The sequence below is a fragment of the Littorina saxatilis genome, linkage group LG1, assembly GCF_037325665.1.
Source record: "Littorina saxatilis isolate snail1 linkage group LG1, US_GU_Lsax_2.0, whole genome shotgun sequence".
NCBI classification, from domain to species: domain Eukaryota; kingdom Metazoa; phylum Mollusca; class Gastropoda; order Littorinimorpha; family Littorinidae; genus Littorina; species Littorina saxatilis.
The window spans coordinates 92,825,869-92,848,705 of NC_090245.1; the positions used below are offsets into that span (position 1 = coordinate 92,825,869).

At 41.3% G+C, this 22,837-nt stretch overlaps 1 protein-coding gene across 1 annotated transcript; it reads right to left on the reverse strand.

The window, feature by feature from the left end:
• Window positions 1-439: 439 nt before the first annotated feature.
• Window positions 440-22,162, reverse strand: LOC138945733 (probable cytochrome P450 CYP44). Its single transcript, XM_070317229.1, has 10 exons — window positions 21,801-22,162; window positions 17,410-17,947; window positions 16,348-16,576; window positions 15,801-15,985; window positions 14,708-14,912; window positions 13,981-14,155; window positions 12,921-13,087; window positions 11,884-11,965; window positions 10,678-10,890; window positions 440-4,563 (listed from the first exon to the last, which is right to left on the reverse strand). Exons 2-10 carry the CDS (start codon window positions 17,837-17,839, stop codon window positions 4,447-4,449), a joined length of 1,803 nt encoding a protein of 600 aa, XP_070173330.1. The 5' UTR covers window positions 17,840-17,947; window positions 21,801-22,162; the 3' UTR covers window positions 440-4,446.
• Between the last annotated feature and the right edge of the window lie 675 nt (window positions 22,163-22,837).

The window sequence follows — 22,837 nt, forward strand, 5'->3', positions numbered from 1 at the left end:
CATGAATTCGGGGTGTGGTATTTCATGAATCAAACTTTAAAGGTAAATTCCGCCCCGCACACACAATATACCATCAGCAACCACAGATGTATCCAAGCTTAAAATAACGTGAGACAAAATCATCCATTCACTTGGGGGACATACCACAGACAACAGCCCTGCTGCTTCCTGTGCAGAGCTCGAACATTTTTGCTGGATTTATTTTGTGACTGTTCAACCTGCAAAATAAATACCGAACAAAAGTCAAAAAGGAAAAATAAACAAAACACTGCTCATGCAGTAAGCGAGCAGGCTGTCGATTTTTTTTATTTTGCGTCACGCGACATATTCTTCAATTAAAAACTGTACAACTCACCTATGAAAGAAATAAGCGACAACACCCCCCCCCCCCCCACCCCCCGAAACAAAAACAAACAAACAAACAACCCCCCCCCCCCAAACACACACACAAGAGAAATCAAATCAAATCAACAACAACAACAACAACAACAACAACACCAACAACAACAACACAGCACACACCAAAACAAGAACGATCGAAAATAAACGGCACAATGCAAATTACGTAGTACGGGAAAGGGGACCTTAGTCAAAAAAAAGAAGATCAGAAACAATGAGTAATGCCGGAGAGAAAAACAAATCAAAAACAAATCTTCTATACATATAATAAAAGAGAGTGTCTGTCTGTCTGTCTGTCTGTCTGTCTGTCTGTCTGTCTGTCTGTCTGTGGTCGCCATACCTCTGAGATGGCAAGAGGCAGGAACAAGATAGTGTGCACGTACACTCCCTAGGTGCCGCAGATGTGCACCTGGGTTTTAGTTTCTTGATTCACTGTTTCCTTTCTCAGATTATGGACCTCCCATTTATTGAATACAGCCTATATGGTGCAAGACCAGTTCAGTGCCTACTGTTCACCTGTAGCAAGCACATCATGCCAGTGATATTAGAGACTCGCTGTTGCTCCTATGAGGGGAAGAAATGAAGAATGAAAAATTAACTGGACAGTTCCGGAAATTTCTAGAAGGTAAGGGAGATAACTCTTTTTTGTCTGTGGTCGCCATACCTCTGAGATGGCAAGAGGCAGGAACAAGATAGTGTGCACGTACACTCCCTAGGTGCCGCAGATGTGCACCTGGGTTTTAGTTTCTTGATTCATTGTTTCCTTTCTCAGATTATGGACCTCCCATTTATTGAATACAGCCTATATGGTGCAAGACCAGTTCAGTGCCTACTGTTCACCTGTAGCAAGCACATCATGCCAGTGATATTAGAGACTCGCTATTGCTCCTACGAGGGGAAGAAATGAAGAAAGAAAAATTAACTGGACAGTTCCAGAAATTTCTAGAAGGTAAGGGAGATAACTGTTCACCTGTAGCAAGCACATCATGCCAGTGATATTAGAGACTCGCTATTGCTCCTATGAGGGGAAGAAATGAAGAATGAAAAATTAACTGGACAGTTCCAGAAATTTCTAGAAGGTAAGGGAGATAACTGTTCACCTGTAGCAAGCACATCATGCCAGTGATATTAGAGACTTGCTATTGCTCCTATGAGGGGAAGAAATGAAGAATGAAAAATTAACTGGACAGTTCCGGACATTTCTAGAGGGTAAGGGAGATAACTCTTTTTTGTCTGTGGTCGCCATACCTCTGAGATGGCAAGAGGCAGGAACAAGATAGTGTGCACGTACACTCCCTAGGTGCCGCAGATGTGCACCTGGGTTTTAGTTTCTTGATTCATTGTTTCCTTTCTCAGATTATGGACCTCCCATTTATTGAATACAGCCTATATGGTGCAAGACCAGTTCAGTGCCTACTGTTCACCTGTAGCAAGCACATCATGCCAGTGATATTAGAGACTTGCTATTGCCCCTATGAGGGGAAGAAATGAAGAATGAAAAATTAACTGGACAGTTCCGGAAATTTCTAGAGGTAAGGGAGATAACTGTTCACCTGTAGCAAGCACATCATGCCAGTGATATTAGAGACTTGCTATTGCTCCTATGAGGGGAAGAAATGAAGAATGAAAAATTAACTGGACAGTTCCGGAAATTTCTAGAAGGTAAGGGAGATAACTCTTTTTTTGTATCCAAACAAAGGAGGTAAAGCTAATGATAATGGGATAGCGAGCGTCTTTGCTACAGGGCTCCGCTTACTCCCGGGCGAAGCCGGGCTTAACTGCTAGTATTTTCATAAAACACAATGAAAGAAAAGAAAGAGCAGCAACTTGTCTGCACATCTAATACGGTCCATGTCTATTCAATTCGAATCCTAGTTCCAGTTTGTTTGTTTATTTGTTGCTTAACGTCCAGCCGACTACGCAGAGCCATATCAGGACGAGGAAGGGGGGGATGAAGGGGGCCACTTGTCAAGCCATTCCTGTTTACAAATGCACTAACCCATTACTTGTGTCCCAGCAGGCTTTAGTAAAACTAAATTAATACCTACTGGAAGATTACCAGTTTCCAGTATGTTAAAATAGGCTTAACCTATCTACTGCTGGACTTACATCAGAACACTAACAGATTAAACTGTACATGAATCGCGAGACAAACGGCAAGAGAAGAGATTTTTGGAAAAAATACAGGTGAATGAGCAAGAAGGCAGAAAAAAGAAAAGAATTCATGAAGAAAAAGAGAGCATGACAGGAAAGAGGAACCAAAAATCTACCTAACAGCAAACTAGAAAGCTCCTGCGGTTCCAAAAACAGGAGGGGCCTTTAATTTCATAACCGCAGTGCCCCACTGCGGGACCCTAGTTCCAGTTATGCAGTAGAAAACATACATAACTGTACATTAAAGCGTCTGAAATATGATAAAACATAAAACACAAAATCAACAATAAATTGTCTTGATTATCATATCAAGAGATTGAATATCTAACTGTGTAAACTGACTAACCAGTCGACGTCCAAAATTGACAGTAATCAAACAAACCAGCTGATTAAGTCAGAAGACACACAAATACATATCTGCTAGCATCACAACTTTCTACTTTTTTCCTAAGAAATACATAAACAAGCACAAACAAGTAAACAAACTATCGAAACACAACAACAGCAGCAACAACAAAATCTCTCTTGAGTAAAGGATAAAGTCAAAAGAAACACACACACACACACACACACACACACACACACACACACACACACACACACACACACACACACACACACACACACACACAGGTAGAGTGAGCATTAAATGTTTCAAAAATAGCTGCCCAAAATAAGCCTGAAACACACTTTACTTACATTCCCGTGGATGTACACCCACACATTTGTTGTTAATTTAGTCAAGAAAAAAACCTACCTCTCAGAAAACAACCCATGCAGACACAAAAGCGGAGGTAAGGAGTATGCTAGGACTTAATACACACAACCCGACCGACCCCATTTTTAAGCGCCGACCCCAAAGGGTTTTTTCGCTTTTCGCACCAAAAAACCCCAAAACAAACAAACAAAAAAACCGGGAGGTAATCGGTCGATGAGACTTCACAATCGAAGAGACTTACCTCCCGTTTCCGTCGTCACGCGAAAAAAGCATGGCGGCCAATGACGCTGGGAAAAAAAACAAAACGTAAAAAGACGTTAACAAAACGTAAGAAAAAGGTAAAAAAAAAAAAACTAAAAAAAACCGACCGACCGACCGACCCTATTTTTTTCGGCGATGTTACCGGAAACAGACATATTTTTCTTTTTGGCCTACACATTACTTTTTACTGCTACAATCTAGCGCTGTCACAGCAGCTGTATGCCAGTACCTCTCAATCAATCAATCAATCAATATGAGGCTTATATCGCGCGTATTCCGTGGGTACAGTTCTAAGCGTAGGGATTTAATTTTTTTTAATGCAATTTATATCGCGCACATATTTAAGGCGCAGGGATTTATTTATGCCGTGTGAGATGGAATTTTTTACACAACACATCACGCATTCACATCGGCCAGCAGATCGCAGCCATTTCGGCGCATATCCTACTTTTCACGGCCTATTATTCCAAGTCACACGGGTATTTTGGTGGACATTTTTATCTATGCCTATACAATTTTGCCAGGAAAGACCCTTTTGTCAATCGTGGGATCTTTAACGTGCACACCTCAATGTAGTGCTTGATTGGCTCGGTTGAAAATATTGTTACCAGTGTTCTTTTTTTAAACGTTCGTTTTATACCAAGGCGAAAGCTTCACCAATTTCAGTAGCAACAAATCTAATATACCGGCTGAAATTGTCCACACGTGTGTCCAAACTGACTTTTTACTGGTCAAATTGACCAAAAACTCGGGTCAGGGTGACGCCCTTTGAAAGTTTGAGGGTGACGCCCTTTGAAAGTTTGAGGGTGCCGGTAAAGGTCGAGGTTGGGGAGGGCTGCTGGAAGACGGAAACTGCCTTGGCCTCTTCTCTCCACAAGAACGGTGTGACAAACGTAGCTGTGTGAGTCCATTCATCATTCTCTGGGTGTGATGGTGAAGGGCAGTGGGTGTCTGGGAGCCCGGAACGGCGTGAAGATGGTTTCTACTTCTCCACACTCATCCTTTAATCCTAGGCGGTACTTTTGTAGCATCTAAAAACAAAACAAATACGTTGATTGCAAAACAGTTCTTTGAGTTGAGGTGTTTCGGTACTTTTGTAGCACCTAAAAACAAACAAATACGTGGATTGCAAAACAGTCCTTTGAGTTGAGGTGTTTCTGTACTTTTGTAGCATCTAAAAACAAACAAATACGTTGATTGCAAAACAGTTCTTTGAGTTGAGGTGTTTCAGTACTTTTGTAGCATCTAAAAACAAACAAATACGTTGATTGCAAAACAGTTCTTTGAGTTGAGGTGTTTCGGTACTTTTGTAGCATCTAAAAACAAACAAATACGTTGATTGCAAAACAGTTCTTTGAGTTGAGGTGTTTCAGTACTTTTGTAGCATCTAAAAACAAACAAATACGTGGATTGCAAAACAGTTCTTTGAGTTGAGGTGTTTCGGTACTTTTGTAGCACCTAAAAACAAACAAATACGTGGATTGCAAAACAGTCCTTTGAGTTGAGGTGTTTCTGTACTTTTGTAGTATCTAAAAACAAACAAATACGTTGATTGCAAAACAGTTCTTTGAGTTGAGGTGTTTCGGTACTTTTGTAGCATCTAAAAACAAACAAATACGTTGATTGCAAAACAGCTCTTTGAATTGAGGTGTTTCAGTACTTTTTTAGCATCTTTAAAACAAACAAATACGTTGATTGCAAAACAGTTCTTTGAGTTGAGGTGTTTCTGACCTAGGCTGTACTTTTGTAGCATCTAAAAACAAACAAATACAATGATTGCAAAACACAGTTCTTTGAGTTAAGGTATTAGAACACACCTGACAGTACGCTGGAGTAGCCTCCCTTCCCGGATTTAGAACGCGTTTCGTGTCGTAACAGATTATCCACTTATTAGCCATATCCGTATGCAAAATAATGAAATAAACATTAGGAAATGTCAGAAGTTTACAACTATCGACATTCTCTATCAGTGCAATAAAAAACAATCGTTAGAACTTGCATTTACGACATGTCGTGCGTGAGAACGTGTCACTGTAAACAAGCACTTCTTGCCTGGCTGAAGAACCATACGAGTCAATCAGACAAGTAATGGAAAGCAGTCTGCGGATAAACATAACAAACTGCTGATGAAAAAGTGTGTTCGTCCCTGCTCAGGATAAAAGACATTGGACTGATGACAACGAGGCAGCGTTCACGCGAACAGATTTTTTTCAGATTATCGCTTCTACATTTTATTGCACGTACTTGGGGCAGATCAGAATTTCACACTGGAAGATGACAAATTGGTCTTGTGAGTTGAGAACCACATGTTCTTTGCCGACAGAAATCACGATGGGACAAGATGCAGATTGTGTTGAAGAGATGTTTGCAGATTATCGCATCTACATTTTATTGCTCAGATCAACGCACGAAGTTGGGGTAGATCTGAATTTCGCAATGCCGGAAGACGACAAATCGGTCTTTTGAGTTGAGAACCACATGTTCTTTGGCGGCAGAAATCACTATGGGACAAGATGAGGATTGTGTTGAGGAGGTTAATACTGACTGACTTTAGATGAAGAGTTCCTAGACCTGGTTTTTGTAGAGAGGCATCATGATGATATCCTGTGTTTTTTTAACGTTCTTGGTGACAACGCGCCAGAATCGCACGAAGATCGAACTCTCGAAGAAAACAAGTTTATCGCTGAACATCGGAAATGTGAAAGTATTACTCTTCCTGTCTGATCAGTCTCCCCGTTAAATCTACAGGCTACATTATTTATCAGGTAACTTACCAAACCGGAGTGTGTGTGTGTGTGTGTGTGTGTGTGTGTGTGTGTGTGTGTGTGTGTGTGTGTCAGTGTCAGTGTGTGTGTGTGTGTGCCGGATTACCACCATTAACACACCCTTTTGGACTTTTCTACGTAACCTTACTATGCCTGCTGTGACATTCACGAGGATTATTGTGATTCTTGGACAATCGTGTGCCTGTGCTGGACTTGCAGGAAGACAAACGGCGTCGGAACGTATACGTGCTGCCAAGTGTGCATGCCCAGAGCGCAGTGTGAACCGAGAGTGAATGTGTCATTGTGTGGAAGTTTTGCTCGATTGATTTATTCATGATTTAATTTGCCTTTTGGTTCAATAGAAAAATCTGTGTACGTTATACTTTGTATTTTGTGGTGTGATTCGCCCGAGTGCGATCGAGACCCCCATCCCCGAACGCCTCTGTGGGTAAAATTGTATAATTGTGTGAGTAACGTGAGTGTGTAGATGAGAATGTGTAGATGATAATGTGAAAGTTGCTTTGGACCCAGACACACACAGCAGACTTCAACGCAACAGCTAAGTTTCAGCCTGACAAAGAAATTCGAGTGACACAGCTAAGGGCTGTACTTGTTATTTCTCTATTAAAACAAATGTTTCAAGATCTTTAGGCCAATAAAAAATAAATTGTCTGTTTCTAATAACATGGTTAAACAAAATAGGGTATGTAGGTAGGGATTTTTAATTTTTTTTGCCAGGATAGAATTCTTCAAAATAACTAAATGACACAAAGAGACAAGACTCGCTATATAGATAAATTTATAAAAAAAAAGTAAAAAATGTGACAAAGAATATAAAATGATTGTTTTACCTGGTCTGGAATCTTCAGTAGTAATTGCATAAAAAAAAGTCTGATATATATATTTATCAATTATCATGTTAACTTTTTCTTAAAATGGGTGCGCTAAATCCTAGTCTGTTTGTTTTTAATGGACTAAGCAATCCTTGGACTGACAGAAAATATGTATTTTAAAAATGTCCAGTTGCAAATTACTTATTTTTCTAATTGGAAGAGAATATACACTCTTTTGTGTTCAAATGGGTAGGGGGCAGGGGTGGTAAAAGGATCACAGTTCAAGATTGTGCGCGACAAGAGGTGTGTTTCTTTTAACTGTGATAAGGCCAAAAAAAAAAATTTGTCTGTTTAGGGTAACATGACCAAAAAAAGTAGGGTCGGTAGGTAGGTAAATTTTTTTTTTTTTTTGTGTGTGTGTGTGTGTGTGTGTGTAAATGCTATGTTGGCTGAACATTCACTTCTTATATTTGATGAATACATGTTTCAAAACTAACGTATAAATAAAACAGAGAGAAAGGGAGAGAAAGAAACGCCAAATGTCTCTTTTTAGCATTTTTACCTCTTTTTTTTTCTTTCTTTTTTTTGAAATCAAAAAAAAGTTTTTGGGTCGGCGCCAAATCGATAGGGTCGGTCGGGTTACCCTAAACAGACAATTTTTTTTTTTTGGCCTAAAGAGCGACAACTCAACTTGGTATCTAACACTATTTCTGAACACTGTAACCACTGTAACCACTTTAGCACTTTTAATTTATTTTTTCTGTCTTCCAAACTTCTTCTTCTTCTCCTCCTCTTCTTCTTCGTTCATGGGCTTAGACTCCCACGTTCACTCATGTTTTTAGCACAAGTGGATTTTTACGTGTATGACCGTTTTTACCCCGCCATTTAGGCAGCCATACGCCGCTTTCGGAGGAATTCCAAACTTCTAATTCAGCTTCAAAAAATGAGTTCTAAAAAAGGTGTTTTTTTAATTCAACAGTTAAATCACTATGTTGGATATTCTATTTTGCTTCCCTATTTATCTTAAGTTTTTGATCATCTGATTACCTTGCTTTCCTATTTGTAAGATAATATGCACTCTTTTCTGAAAAATGGGTAGGGGGTGGGGGAAGTAAAAGCATCACAGTTCAAGATTTTGCGCGACAAGAGGTGTGTTTCTTTTAACTGTGATGAAGAGGGATAACTAAACTTGGTATCTAACACTATTTCTGAACACTGTAACCACTTTAGCACTTTTAATTTATTTTTTTCTGTCATCCAAGTTTTGAATTCAGCTTACAAAATGAGTAAACAAGTGTGTTTTTTCTGAATTCAACAGTTAAATAACTCTGTTGGGTGTTCTTTTTTGCTTCCCTATTTCTGTTCTGAAGTTTTTGATCATCTGATTACCTTGCCTTTCTATTTGGAAGATAATATGCACTCTTTTCTGAAAAATGGGTAGGGGGTAGGGGTAGTAAAAGCATCACAGTTCAAGATTTTGCACGACAAGAGGTGCGTTTCTTTTAACTGTGATGAAGAGGAATAACTCAACTTGGTATCTAACACTATTTCTGAACACTGTAACCACTTTAACACTTTTAATTTATTTTTTTCTGTCATCCAAGCTTTAAATTCAGCTTATAAAATGAGTAAACAAGTGGTTTTTTCTGAATTCAACAGCTAAATCACTCTGTTGGGTGTTCTTTTTTGCTTCCCTATTTCTGTTCTGAAGTTTTTGATCATCTGATTACCTTGCCTTTCTATTTGGAAGATAATATGCACTCTTTTCTGAAAAATGGGTGGGGGGTAGGGGTAGTAAAAGCATCACAGTTCAAGATTTTGCGCGACAAGAGGTGTGTTTCTTTTAACTGTGATGAAGAGGGATAACTCAACTTGGTATCTAACACTATTTCTGAACACTGTAACCGGTTTTGCACTTTTAATTTATTTATTTCTGTCTTCCAAGCTTTAAATTCAGCTAATAAAATGAGTAAAAAAGTGTGTTTTTTCTGAATTCACCAGTTAAATCACTATGTTGCATGTTCTATTTTGCTTCCCTATTTTTGTTCTGAAGTTTTGATCATCTGACTACCTTGCTTGTCTATTTGGAAGATAATATGCACTCTTTTCTGAAAAATGAGTAGGGGGTGGGGGTAGTAAAAGCATTACAGTTCAAAATTTTGCGCGACAAGAGGTGTATTTCTCTTAAAATTTGTGAAGAGGGATAACTCAACTTGTTATTTAACACTATTTCTGAACACTGTAACCACTTTAACACTTTTAATTTATGTTTGACTGTGTTCCATGTTTCAAATTGGGCTTCAAAAATGGATACATAAGGGTTTTTTTCCAAATTCACCTGTAAAATTACTATGTTTGATGTTCTATTTTCCTTCCCTATTTCTCTTCTTCAGTTTCTGATCATCCGATTGTTTTTTTGTTAACATATTCACAATACAATATCACAATTTCTTCAGTAGGGTTTGCGTGAAAAAATCTCATACCTATGCTCAAACTTCAGTCGCTATCTCAAAATTTTGCGCGACAAGCTCTATTCATTTTGTTTTTTCCTGATAAACAAAACACTGAACTAACATAAAAACAAACCTTTAAAACTGCCTAACCACTTTGAAATATGGCCTCAGGTGTGAACTCCAGCCTTAAGGTGTGTCCGACCTAGACGGTACTTTTGTAGAATCTTAAAAAAAATAAAGTACAAATACGTCGATTTCAAAACACAATTCTATGAGTTAACATGTTTCTGACTTAAGTGCTCTTCAAACATCAGGCATGAGGGCATAAAAATGTAAAAAAAAAAAAAAAAAAAAAAAAAAAAAAAAAGCCTTAAACGCATATCTGCCCAGAGCCTTGTTGAAAAGTGCTTCAAAGCTGGTTTTTTTCTGGTGCAATCTTGGGACCCAAGAATAATCTCTAGGGCTTTGAAAATCTGATGCCTATTTTTGTTTAGATTGAGAAGCGCAAGAAAACAAGATCATGATGATAAAATGAGAGAGACTTTTCTCAAGTATGCATTTCACTCTATTCGTCGCGATATAACCTTCGTGGTTGAAAACGACGTTAAACACCAAATAAAGAAAGAAAGATTTCACTCTATGACCGGCAAAGAAATTCAGTGGTTCCAATTAATAAATAATCCAAGTTGCATTAGGTTTTGAATAAGTCCTTTCCTATCTCTTTGATCTTTCGCCCGCAATATGATTCGAAATAAAAGAAGCAGTGAAGATCACGTGTACATGCAAAAATACCAAGGGTCAAACAAGTAAAACAACAAAATAAAGAAAACTAGCCAAAAGTTACAACTGATATCGACAAATATGAATATGTTCATCACAAAAATGTCATGTTTGAGCCAAAGATAAACTTGTTGACAAGAGATTTGAAGTTGACATTTGGATTATCAGAAGTGTACCATCGCGTTTCAATACGCAACAGATAGGTCTTTAAATCAAAGTTGACACAAGACAGGCAGACAGACGAACTAACAGACAGACAAATGTCCAAAAAGACACACAAACAGACAGGCAATTCTACCCCTCTGGTTACACACCTTAGCGGTTGCCAGGTATATTTCCTGAAGCGCAAATCTGCGACCGACACAGTTTCTTGCGCCGAAGCCAAAAGGGAGGTAAGCCATGGTAGAGATGTCTCTCGTACGTTGTCCCCCTTCATTGCGCAGCCAGCGCTCGGGAACAAAACTGTTGGGTTGGTCGTAGTAGCGAGGGCTGATGGCGATGCGCAGGCTGTTCACGCCCACTATTGTCTGAAAATTGGCAGTAAAGGTGATGAGTGTTGTTTTTACATTGAGTCAAGTTTTGACTTTCAATTAAATTGTGGTCACATTTTGTTGGACTCACTCAGTCCAGACTTTGGGATTGCAATTCAGTTCGGAAGCTTACACATTCATTATTTTTTCTGATCCTTAAAGCTGCAATAAGAATCGAATTTTCGCTACCAGATTTAAAAACAGTTGCATTGTATTCTACATCATCTGCTGAATCCAAAAATATATGTGTTGTTTTTGGATTGAAAACAAGCTCAAAAATCACGAAAATTCCGTTTTATGTTAATTTGTTTGTTTTTTTAGCTTGGGTTACCAAGACAATTTGTCAGCGGTGTATCGGGGTTTTCGGCCAGCCTACGATTTTACTTCTCACAGTGAAAAAAATGCAGTCCGTTCAGGTTGACTAAATGTATTGATTTCGCTTTATGCGACTTTTTGTTTAGCGCGATGCGCACAGACAGACATCACGCTTGGCACGTGCCTGTACTGTACAACCACCGGCCCACCAGCTCTCACACTGCCTCCCTTCTAATACACAGAGCGCCCCCCCCCCCCCCCCCCCTGCCGCCGCTCCGCAACATTTCTATTCTCTCCTCTCTCTTTACCCACGCAAATTCTTGTCCCAATGTAAAGTAAATCGACATTCGACGTCGTCATGGAATTTGGGCGAAACTAATTTTAGACAGCTTTTCAGCAGAAGGCCCAAGCATATTTTTCCTATGAAATAGTGTTTATATTTGTACCTGGTATGAATAGAAAGATAAAAGAATGTTAAATCATGTATTGGTTTGTCGATCGTATTTTAGAGAATGTTTCTCATTGAGAATGATTTACTTAGTCTAAAGCACAATAACATCAAAATCGCCAAGAATCGAATTATGCAAACAATCCTGGGCGGAGTGTTTGCTGCGCTATGCTTCTTGCACGTGCACAATGGATTCAGGTCCTTCACAATAGAAGCAATCAACTGACCCCTTTTGGCACTTGGTATCCGCTCAAGACAGCATTGTTGGGCAACCTTCTCTGCGCTCCTGATGGCACGGGGAAAAACAACCTGCACACAACCAAGCAGAGATGCAGTGACCTACTTTGTCTTGCTTCATTTCTGCTGTGCCCGGTGACACAAAACATACGTCAGACGGTGGACTCGACGAGTACAGTTGGAGGCTGGATTCTTTTTTCAACCAATGGAGCGGTGTTCACATGGCCAATTTACCTTCGACATATAAACTGTTTTTTGCAGCATATAAACGCTTAAAGATTGTCGCCATGTAAACGTCTTCAACCGATATCTCCCCACTAGTTCTGGGAGGTTTAGCAAAAGAATTTAACTAAAGATCGTCGACACACTCCGCTAAAAATACGTCTTCCAGCTGAAGTTGATGCAAACTTGCTGAATAATCTAAGAGTGAATATGCATCTGGGCTTTACGAGTTTGCTGACAGTCGGTAACATGTGCTTGAATATCGGGTGTTTAAATAGACAGCTTCTATCGCGACGAGTTCACCACGTCATCTTTTCACCCACTTCTCGCCGACGAAAATCAGTTCAGTTTCGATTGAAATCGTCCTTGGAAACTCTAGACCTTGAGAGCAATGCGAGATAACAAATTACACACATGTGCAGGCTATGCGAGTTTGGCTGTAGTGTGTAAACATTATTTGTTTGTTTGTTTGCTTAACGCCCAGCCGACCACGAAGGGCCATGATCAGGGCGGTGCTGCTTTGACATATAACGTGCGCCACACACAAGACAGAAGTCGCAAGCACAGGCTTCATGTCTCACCCAGTCACATTATTCTGACACCGGACCAACCAGTCCTAGCACTAACCCCATAATGCCAGACGCCAGGCGGAGCAGCCACTAGATTGCCAATTTTAAAGTCTTAGGTATGACCCGGCCGGGGTTCGAACCCACGACCTCCCGATCACGGGGCGGACGCCTTACCACTAGGCTAACCGTGCCGGTATGTAAACATAATGCAGTCCAACAAAATCACCGAGTCTTACCTCATAGATTCCTTGACGGCGGCGGTCATATAGGCGAGCTTGTCGAGGACTGGCGCCGTGAGATGGCCGTCACGACCCATGTGTGTCAGCACCTCCTCTGCAACCTTCTCCTGTTTGTCCGGGTTGGTCGCTAGGGCGTAGAACAGCAGCTGCAGGCCGCACGCAGTCTGTATACAGACAGACAAAATATAGACGTAAATGTGAATGCCCTTGCTTTTTACTCAGACACACGCTGGAGGGGCCAATCACTAGCGAGGGGTGTGTCGGACACACGCTGGAGGGGCCAATCACTAGCGATGGGTGTGTCGGACACACGCTGGAGGGGCCAATCACTAGCGATGGGTGTGTCGGACACACGCTGGAGGGGCCAATCACTAGCGAGGGGTGTGTCGGACACACGTGGACAGGAGCACGTGTGAAGTTATTTGTCAGCGGAAAAGCAAGGGTATTCACTCTTCCACAGCCCATATAAACCCGATGGAGTTATTTCCGGAAATCATCGCTTTTCAGTCACGCGCGTTTTCCTTTTACGTAACTTGGACAAGTTTGCACAAGTTTTCGATAACGGGCGACGGCTACGATGTGAACACCTGTATATACAAGAGAGTATCGGCACACTCGTTGAAAGTTGCCAGATGTTAAATCTTACCGGTGTCCGGATGAAGATTTTGTTCTCTCATACATTACATTTTTTGTTTATATGTGCTTGACGTTCTCTAAGCGCTTTACATATTAATTTCTGCCGTGTGAGATGGAATGTTTTACACAATATATCACGCATTCACATCGGCCAGTAAATCTCAAGCCATAATTACGGCGAATATTTACTTTTCACGGCCTACTATTCCAAGTCACACGGGTATTTGGTGGACATTTGTTTTTTTTATCTATGCCTATACAATTTTGCCAGGAAATCGTCAATCGTGGGATCTTTAACGTGCACACCCCAATGTAGTGTACACGAAGGGAACTCGGTTTTTCGTCTCATCCGAAAGACTAGCACTTTTAAGGTTAACAACCTCGTATACAGATCTTCAGAACACAACAGGATTATACTGACCGAATCAGATCCAGCCGCCATGAGCGTGTCCACGATGCTGAACACGTCTTGCTCGCTGAGCGACCTCTCTGCCAGTAACGACAACAAGAAGTTGGGGTCGTTCGTGTTGAGAGTGCCTTCCCTTTCTCGCCGTGCGATTTCCTCCACCGCTTCCTTTATGCATGCATAGGCGTATCTGCCAAGCAAAAGGGTAGCCTAATTTCGTTGGTTAATTAAAAAACAAAAGACATTATATATAACAAACAGACAAACAAATGATTACATGAAAGAAGAATGAAAATAAAATCGACAGAGGTAAGTGGAGTGTTTAAGATTTGTAATATAGGGCCTACTTACGAATAGCTGGTCGCCACGGATAAAGGTTTCACTAGTTTTGTTGTTGTTAGTCCTGAAAAGCCTCCATTGGTGAACATTTGATTTAGTTCCGTATGTGCTGTTCTTGTATTGGTGAGTACAAAATTCTTTTGTTTTTCAATTGACGTGTGTGTGTTTGTGTGTGTATGTGTGTGTGTGTGTGTGTGCGTGCGCGCGCGTGTATCTGTCTGCGTGCGTGCGTGTGTGTGTGTGTGTGTGTGCGTGCGCGCGTGTGTGTGTGTATGCGCGCGCGCGCGCGTGTGTGTGTGTGTGTGTGTGTGTGTGTGTGTATGTTTGTGTGTTTGAGATGGAGGGGGGAGGGCCGAGCACTACAACTTAGATAAACGGGTGCAAGGAGAAAACCAGCTCTTACTCGCCAATGGTTTCCTTGGCCTCCGCATACTCTCTGAAGAAAGAGTCTTCGTAGAGGATGTAGAGGAACCTCTTGCCGAACAGAGCCTCCGCCACGCAGCGAGTGTTTGCCTTGTAGCTCTTCAGAAGCTTCTGCTTGGAGGCGTCGTACTCTGAGTCCTCGTCAAGAAATCCTAGACGTTTGTTGAAGGCCACCACTCCAACACCTGCAAAACAAACCGTGGAATCGATGAGCGTCAGAGCAAAATGTATTATGAATCTTTAGTACACTCTTTGACAGCAATTTCATAATAATAATAATAATGACAGCGTATATATAGCGCGAACCACAGTAGTCTATGCTCTCCGAGTTTACATATTAACTATGCACAAGAATATACTATTTAACATAACATCAAATAAGCCTACATATCATTCTAGCAAAATAGCATAATAAGAAATTTATGTTTCTTTTATGGTTAAAACGCATCAAAAGTAATTGCTCGTAAGTGTGGGTCTGAGTAGTTCAAGCTACGGATTTGTTTCTGTGGCCAAACTCAAAGTTACCGTTCTTTTGCTCAAGCTAGAGGCAGAGAAGATATATGTCTTTCTGTATCCTTTATCGATGGAGTCCCTTTCGCTTAGCTTTCGTGTTCAAATTAGCGTTCCTTGTTAGAGGTTCAAGCTGATCAGGTAGTTTTGTTTCCATAGGTTAGACAAAATAAATCCTGCTTGTTATCTGATTAAATTACTACTTACTCTGACCATCCAGAAATAAAACCTCTTGTATGATTTTAAGGATAAGGATAAGATTCATATAGTCCTGTGAGGTTACCCTCATGTAAATTCGGGCTGCTTTCTCCATGGGGAAAGCGAGTTGCCATACAGAATACGGCGCTAACCATTTGTTAGGTTTTTTTTCCTGCATGAGTGTATTCATGTTTTCAAGCCCTGAGACTTTCACTGTGAACTTGGGTTCTTTATCGTGCGCATGCGTGCACACGGGGGTGTTCGGACACCGTACCGAGGAGAGTCTCCACTTATCGCTAGGTCAAATGCTACGAAAAGGCAACGTGCATTAATTTATGTTCATCCGGTTTTTTTCGTATACTTACTCTCTGTGGCAAACTTAAAGAATAGCTCTGTGAGAACAGCGGGATCCGAACCCTGCAGATGGTACAGTTTGTCTGCGAAGTCGACAGCCACTTCCTCCTGGATAGGCAGGTAATGCGCCACGGAGCTCGGACGGTTCATTCTCACGTTCATCGGCGACCTCAACCGTTTCCACTCCGGCCCATTGCTGGCATAGACAAAAACAGGTTTAGATTTTAAAAAATTCGTTTTTAAATATTTTTTAAACCCAAAAGGAGAAAAGAAACGATAATCATTCCAATTAATTATGCTGAGTTTTCACGTTTGAAATTTAATACGAGGTTTTACTTTGTCTCTCTCTGTCTGTCTGTTTCTCTTCTTTTTCTGTCTCTCTCGCTCTCTGTCTGTCTGACTGTATGTCTGTCTGTCTGACTGTCTGTCTCTGAGTGTCTGTCTGTCTGTCTGTCTGTCTGTCTGTCTGTCTCTGTCTCTCTGTCTCTGTCTCTGTCTCTGTCTCTCTCTCTCTCTCTCTCTCTCTCTCTCTCTCTCCAATGTCCATGAACTACTCACAGTATAGACAAGGTAATGACGGGTTTCGTCACGCGCTTGTTGTAGACTTGGGTGATGAGGATAGGCTTGCGGAATGGGGTGCCTTCCTCGGAGCGGAGAACAGCCTCGGCATCCTCCAGATTATCGATGTGCACCACCCACTCCTTACCCGATCTCAGGCAGTAGATGGGCCCGAGCGCATCGTGCAGCTCGCACAGAACGTGACCTATTGACTCGACGGGGTATTTGGCTGCAGGAGCAAGTTACAGTTATGTAGAGGTTACACGCCGAGTCTTGGTGGATATTAAACATAATGGTCAAAGTTTGCGGATCATGACAAATGCTTGCTGAATGCAAAATGCTCGCGGGTGTGTGTGTGTGTGTGTGTGTGTGTGTGTGTGTGTGTGTGTGTGTGTGTGTGTGTGTGTGTGAGTGTGTATGTTTGTGTGTGTGTATGTTTGTGTGTGTATGTTTGTGTGCGTGTGTGCGTTTGCATGCATGCGTGCGTGCGTGGCTGTGTGCGTGCGTACGTGCGTGTGTGCGTGTGTGTGTGAGCATGAGCGCAATAGTGTATTCTCCTATTACACCCTTTAATCTCTCGTAACTGAGAACGACATTACAATCTCCGTCATAACCTTTTCAGAGACAAGGGCCTATTGAGATAAGACAATAGTCATGACACTGAACCTTGCGATAACCCTGTCTTCGCTTTTGAAAGAATGGAGACAGAGCTACGCTTCCTGTTATCGTTTACACTCATGTCCTCAAGAACACTCTGACGACACGTTCCCACTTGTATTCGGCTGAAGTACAGGTACTCGAATTCCGGAGAGTTTAATATATTGAAGTACTGTCTTTTGGTTTTCTTTTTAGTTTGTTTGTTTGTTTGTTTGTTTGTTTGTTTGTTTGTTTGCTTGTTTGTTTGCTTGTTTTGAAGCTGGAAAGCTGGCACGTTCAGTTATAGTCCCTTTACAGGAAAAGCAACGCCAAAGTAGAAGCTAAATAATGTTCAGAAACTAAAACTGAATGGACGCATTGTTATCACAGAAACTAAGAGACATAACATAAACAGTGTATACTCACAAAAGGGCTTGAAGAGAAACCTTGTCCCGATGTAAGGCAGAGCACAGAGACCTCCAGCTTTGGGGATTTTCTCGAAGGGCAGGGCCTCCCTGTAAGCATTGCTGTCTTCCATCGCAGCATCGCTGGACACACCTCTCCAAGACACGTCACACACCACTCTGCTGTCATAACGCGTCCTTGACGGTCTGGGCGAAACCAGCAGCGGGGTTGTCAATGATCTATTTGAACAATGTCCAAATCTGTGTTGCGTTGAATGAGTCCCTCGCTGTAGCAGGAGGGTCGATTTGAATTCAGACTGTCTTGAAGCGGCGCATGAGTGGAACGATTTTTCAACTGCGCAGTTTGTTTGGAAGCAGGTTAAGGATGCTGTTGGCCTCAGAAGACAGCCACTCCTGGTGCTTGAGACTCGTCCCAAGGAATGCAGCGCCATGTTTATTATTGTTGGCGAGAGTTTGTTTGTTTTCGACAGGTTTAAGCACACCTTGAAGTTAGCCAAGAGCTGTTTGGGAGACCAACTTTTGGAACAGGAGATACCTGGCTGAAATTGCAGTGATGCACATGAGCTAGAGCGGGGCAGCCACCACAAATCCACTCTCGATTACAATAGACGCTAGTTTTCAGTAGTTTCAAAATGAGCGAATAGCGTTAGTTTGCTGATAAATGCAAAAACAACCCCATAAAAAAAATTTAAAAATGGTTTTATGCTCATGCGATGTTGTTCGTGACATAAATGCGGTCCAGATAATAATTCAACCTACCAAAGCATTACTATCACGGTGACCTCCTTCGCCATCATCAGAAACACAACTTCGAGAAAATGCTGGCAATTAAGATGTGCAGTCATATGCAAAGACATGTTGCAAAAGGCCTCGCATCGAATTATATGCGGGGCCAGGGGGGGGGGGGGGGGAGGGTGAACATCCGGTCGTTAACGTCAACGACTGTGTCCTGTCCTGAGTATGAACTTTGTGACCGAGACTAATCACAAAAACAGACGTTCCTTACATGGCACTTCCTGTTAAAAAAGGTGTTAATTATACCGTTGCCCTATATTCAGGAAACACCGGTCCGCTCACATGTCTACTGCTCTGGTAAAGGATCATGGCGTAGTGTTAAAAGTTTGCCCTTTTCAAAGTACGACAAGTCTGGGTGACTGCAATTGACTCATTTTCTGCATCAACGCAAAATTGTCTGCTAGGTTCAGTAACTGTAAACGTAAGCAGGATTTCCCTCTGGCAGGTGGTCTCTGCGAAAAACTGTCTTTCTTTCTTTCTTTATTTGGTGTTTAACGTCGTTTTCAACCATTCAAGGTTATATCGCGACGACGAAAAACTGTCAACTTGTTTTATTTGTTTCATGTTTAGATTAGGAACACCATAGGAAAAAGATCAAAATGCATTTGAAACATTTCAGACAAGCGTAACGTAAACAGATTTCATGGTTGGAGAAAGCTTGTGAGAACCAACTGAAACGCTGAGCAACTGGTTCCTCTTCATCTTTGCTTTACCTCTACATCTTTGCCTTACCTCTACATTTTGCGAGACATGAATGTACGAATTTTTAATGACGTGTTGCTCATTCACACTCTCCCGTCCCCGAATACCTCTCAAACCAACCATTCTATGTGATGATGTTTGTGCGTGTGTGCAAAACGCACAGACACACAGGTATTGACGCTGTGAGGCAAATATTCAATATCAAAAACTATTTTTGTTTCAAGGTCTTGTAACATTTTGATAAGCATCGCTCCACGGCTATTGCCAGTTGTCTCTCTGACCCGACGCTACAGTCCTACGCGAATCTATCAAAACAAGAATACAGAGTTATCTCCCATATGTTTTTCGCGAGCACTAATCTAAATTTGAGATCAGTGTTCGCGAGACGAAAATGATTGCAGATTGGCCGACTTCGACAGTGATCTCCGTTCTGTTCTTCACAGTTATGATAAAGACATCGTTCTAAGGTCAAAACAAGTCGAAATTTTGGGACTGCTGCCGGAAGGAGACCGTAATATATGGTTTCATCACTGTCAACTGGTTACAGAAAAAATCGTCTGCTCCAGTGAGCGCCGAAACCAAACGGTTGATTATCACGTGACACGTTTGCCATATTTAGAGTTGTTTGCACAGTAAATACAGCCGCGAAAAATAGCTCGCTTGAAACTGTCTTACATATCAATTCCTTTGTAATTTAAACATTACAAAACACCATGAAAAATCATTATAGACGATCGCGAATCTGCTTATATCAATAATACATTACAAAAAGCTCTAAATATGTAAAAAAAAAAAATTTTAAAAAAAACGGTTTCCTTGCCAGACAAGGAAACTCAAGGCATCTTGTCAGGGAGAGAATGAGCCGAACTCATTTTGACCTGAGTTCAGGATGGGTCTTGTAAGACAGTCTTAGTCCCCGCTGGAAAAAAAAGTAGTCCGTGAATATTTAAAGGTACCTGGAGCTTACGTCTTGTGAAAGCATGTACATCACGCCAAATCTGTCAAGGCTATTGCATGTGGTTAGTGGGGCATGCCTCCCACTTGGGCACATGCCCAAAATCAACAATCTGGCTGCTTTCTCTGCGGAGTGGGATAATGCTTTGTGTGCTGGAGTTATGAAAGTGACACACACGGCCATATGCAAAAATATTTCAGCCTACAAATTCCACTCTGCACAAGAAGCATCCATGCTATTGGTTGTTTGGGCATATATATATATATGACCAAATGGATAGATGCTCTTATTGCAAATTACAATCTAAGGACAGACCTTAGTGGGTATATATGACCGCTTACACAAGAAGGAATGTTTCTGGAACTAAGGACGTGCAGTGACATTATGTCTTTCGTGTTCATTGTTGTTGTTTTTCTTCTTCATATTGAGGGAAGCCCTACACAGGACAATTACCCTCACTGCCTTGAAAAGAGTCTCACTTTGCAACGCACTTTTTGAAGGGAAAGTTTGCACACCCGGGCCATTGACTGAGGGTCTGATCATGGGATTTATGACCTCTTCTCGTCTTGCAACAGCAAATTTGGATGAAGTAGGATTAGTGCCTATTCCAAACAGTTTCACCACCACACAATTACAGCTTCATGAGGACGTGAATGCCTTTTTAACGCCTCCAGCCGGCTCACGTTGCAGGGCAGCGGGAATTCAAAACCTCTTTTGATAAGCGCTAAGCCGACACATCAAACAACTTTACACGGATTTTCGGTAATGCGATTTGGACTGGATCCTGAATATCAGATAGCAGCTAGTCCTCACAATACCACCGCGCCAGTAATGCATCTTTTTTGTCAAAACCGAACTGGACGGTTCGTACACTAGTGTTACTCCTAAAGGGATATTGTTGGCGTTGCTTCTTTTTGCGAAAATATTTATAAAACGCACCATTTCGAAATAAGCCATTCTATAATATTGGCAGTCTTGTTGTTATTATTGTTCGCTTGAGGATCCGCAAACATCAGCATCTGACTTGACGAAAATTGAAGACTTGTGTATTGAATTGCTCTCTGTACTCTCGAAGTCACTGATTGCGAGTTAAAACTGAGCATACTTAGCCTACTGGTCAACCGCTTGAGACAGCTGCTGCTATTTGAGGCAAAGTCTCACCTTACACTGATCATGCGAACGAAACACTGAACAGTTTTGCTCTAATTATCCAGAATCAATTATCTTTTGATTAAAACGCAATTGAGTATCATAACTAATTCGATCGGGCCTCAACTATTATTCAATTTACATCAGTTTCAGTCACGGAATTAATCTTAAGATCGTAGTGGTTGTCATATATATATATATCAATTTTAAACAAATTGCAAGTAATTCAAAAACAAAATTGCAACGGACTTTAAAAAGAATACAAGTGATTTTATAGCAAGCTTGTTTTAGGGAAATCGAGCGAACTGGCTGTCGGTGATAACAAATAGAAAAAAATCGTGTTTTCGGTTTAGAAATCACAAAGAAACATGTTTACCCATAGACATTACTGAATTAGACTGATTACAACACACACACACACGCACACGCACAGACACACACACACACACGCACGCACAGACACACAGACACACAAAGACACACAGACACACAGACAGACAGACACACACACACACACACACACACACGACGCACACACACAGACACACAGACACAGACAGACAGACACAGACAGACAGACAGACAGACAGACAGACACACACACACACACACACACACACACATACACACACACACACACACACACATACACACACACACACACACACACACAACTTAGATAAATAAATCCGGCATTTGAATGGATTACTACTTTTCACGTACTTGTAAAAAAACATATGTACTTATGCATAACATACATCTTACATTCTAACTAATTAGAACTTACTTACTTGTACGTGTGTATAGTTCTTTCCAGTAATAAATATCACCGCTCTCTGAGGTAAGCACACAGAAATATGGTGTTATCTGTCAATGTGTGGAATGACTTACTCACACTGTGACATTAGACTGTTTACGTCCTCTGTCACTTTGACACTGAAGAAAGATGAGGCATATCTCCGGCTATGAAACAATCTGCACAACGTTGACACAAACCAGAGATCTGAAGCTCTCTGCACAAACTCCGCAGACACACGTACCGACGACACGCGTTCTGCGTTAATCCAGTTCTAACGTTGCTGCACTTGAGCGCTAGTCAGTCGCAGCCCATTCATTCATAATGTCTGCCGCTAGCAACACCTTATCTTTCTGGTGTGACTCCGCGCAGACGCGATAGCGCGGGCCAACTGCGCATGACTGAAATGCGAAACTAAAGCACTAGTCCTCTGACTCTATGCATGAATGATGAGTGACAACTGACAATGAAACAGATGGCCCAGTTTTGGAGATCCCAATAAACTTGAACTAGATCTACATTATAATTACACCTATGCTTGAAGGGATTGCTACAAAGGAAAACAGAGACTGTAGAGGTACCACTGAAAAAACACACACACACAAGAACACACAGAAGTGTACACACACAACTAGGGAAATGATAGGCCTACAATACCAACGTTTTGAAATAAATTATTTTGTAATTAGCAAAATTAATGAGACGGTGTCCACGGCAATGCGGAAGTTGTCGGAGCTTAGCTTCCCTAATTACCCGGTGTATGAGATTACCGTCTTACCTGACCGACCAAGTCACACAGATTCGAGTGTGAAGTGTTCACACTCGACCTAAAACAGTGACTGTTGGGTAATGACTGTTATGTCGATTTTGGTGCCATTTCTGAGAATTAAAACCCAGAATACATCGCAAAAAAAAAAAAGGTTTCATGAAAGGTATCTCACTTTTGTGTGAGAAACGACAAGTGTGTGATCCTTTTTGTACGGGATTACACCAACACACACACACACACACACACACAACTTCAAATTACTG

Excerpts from the sequence above, each read along its gene's own strand:
- LOC138945733 (XM_070317229.1), bottom strand. The coding sequence starts at position 17,839 with ATGGCGCTGCATTCCTTGGGACGAGTCTCAAGCACCAGGAGTGGCTGT. Across the intron at positions 11,966-12,920 it reads GCCGTCAAGGAATCTATGAG|GTTGTTTTTCCCCGTGCCAT; the intron begins GTAAGACTCGGT and ends GGTTGTGTGCAG. Across the intron at positions 10,891-11,883 it reads GATACCAAGTGCCAAAAGGG|ACAATAGTGGGCGTGAACAG; the intron begins GTCAGTTGATTG and ends GCCAATTTTCAG.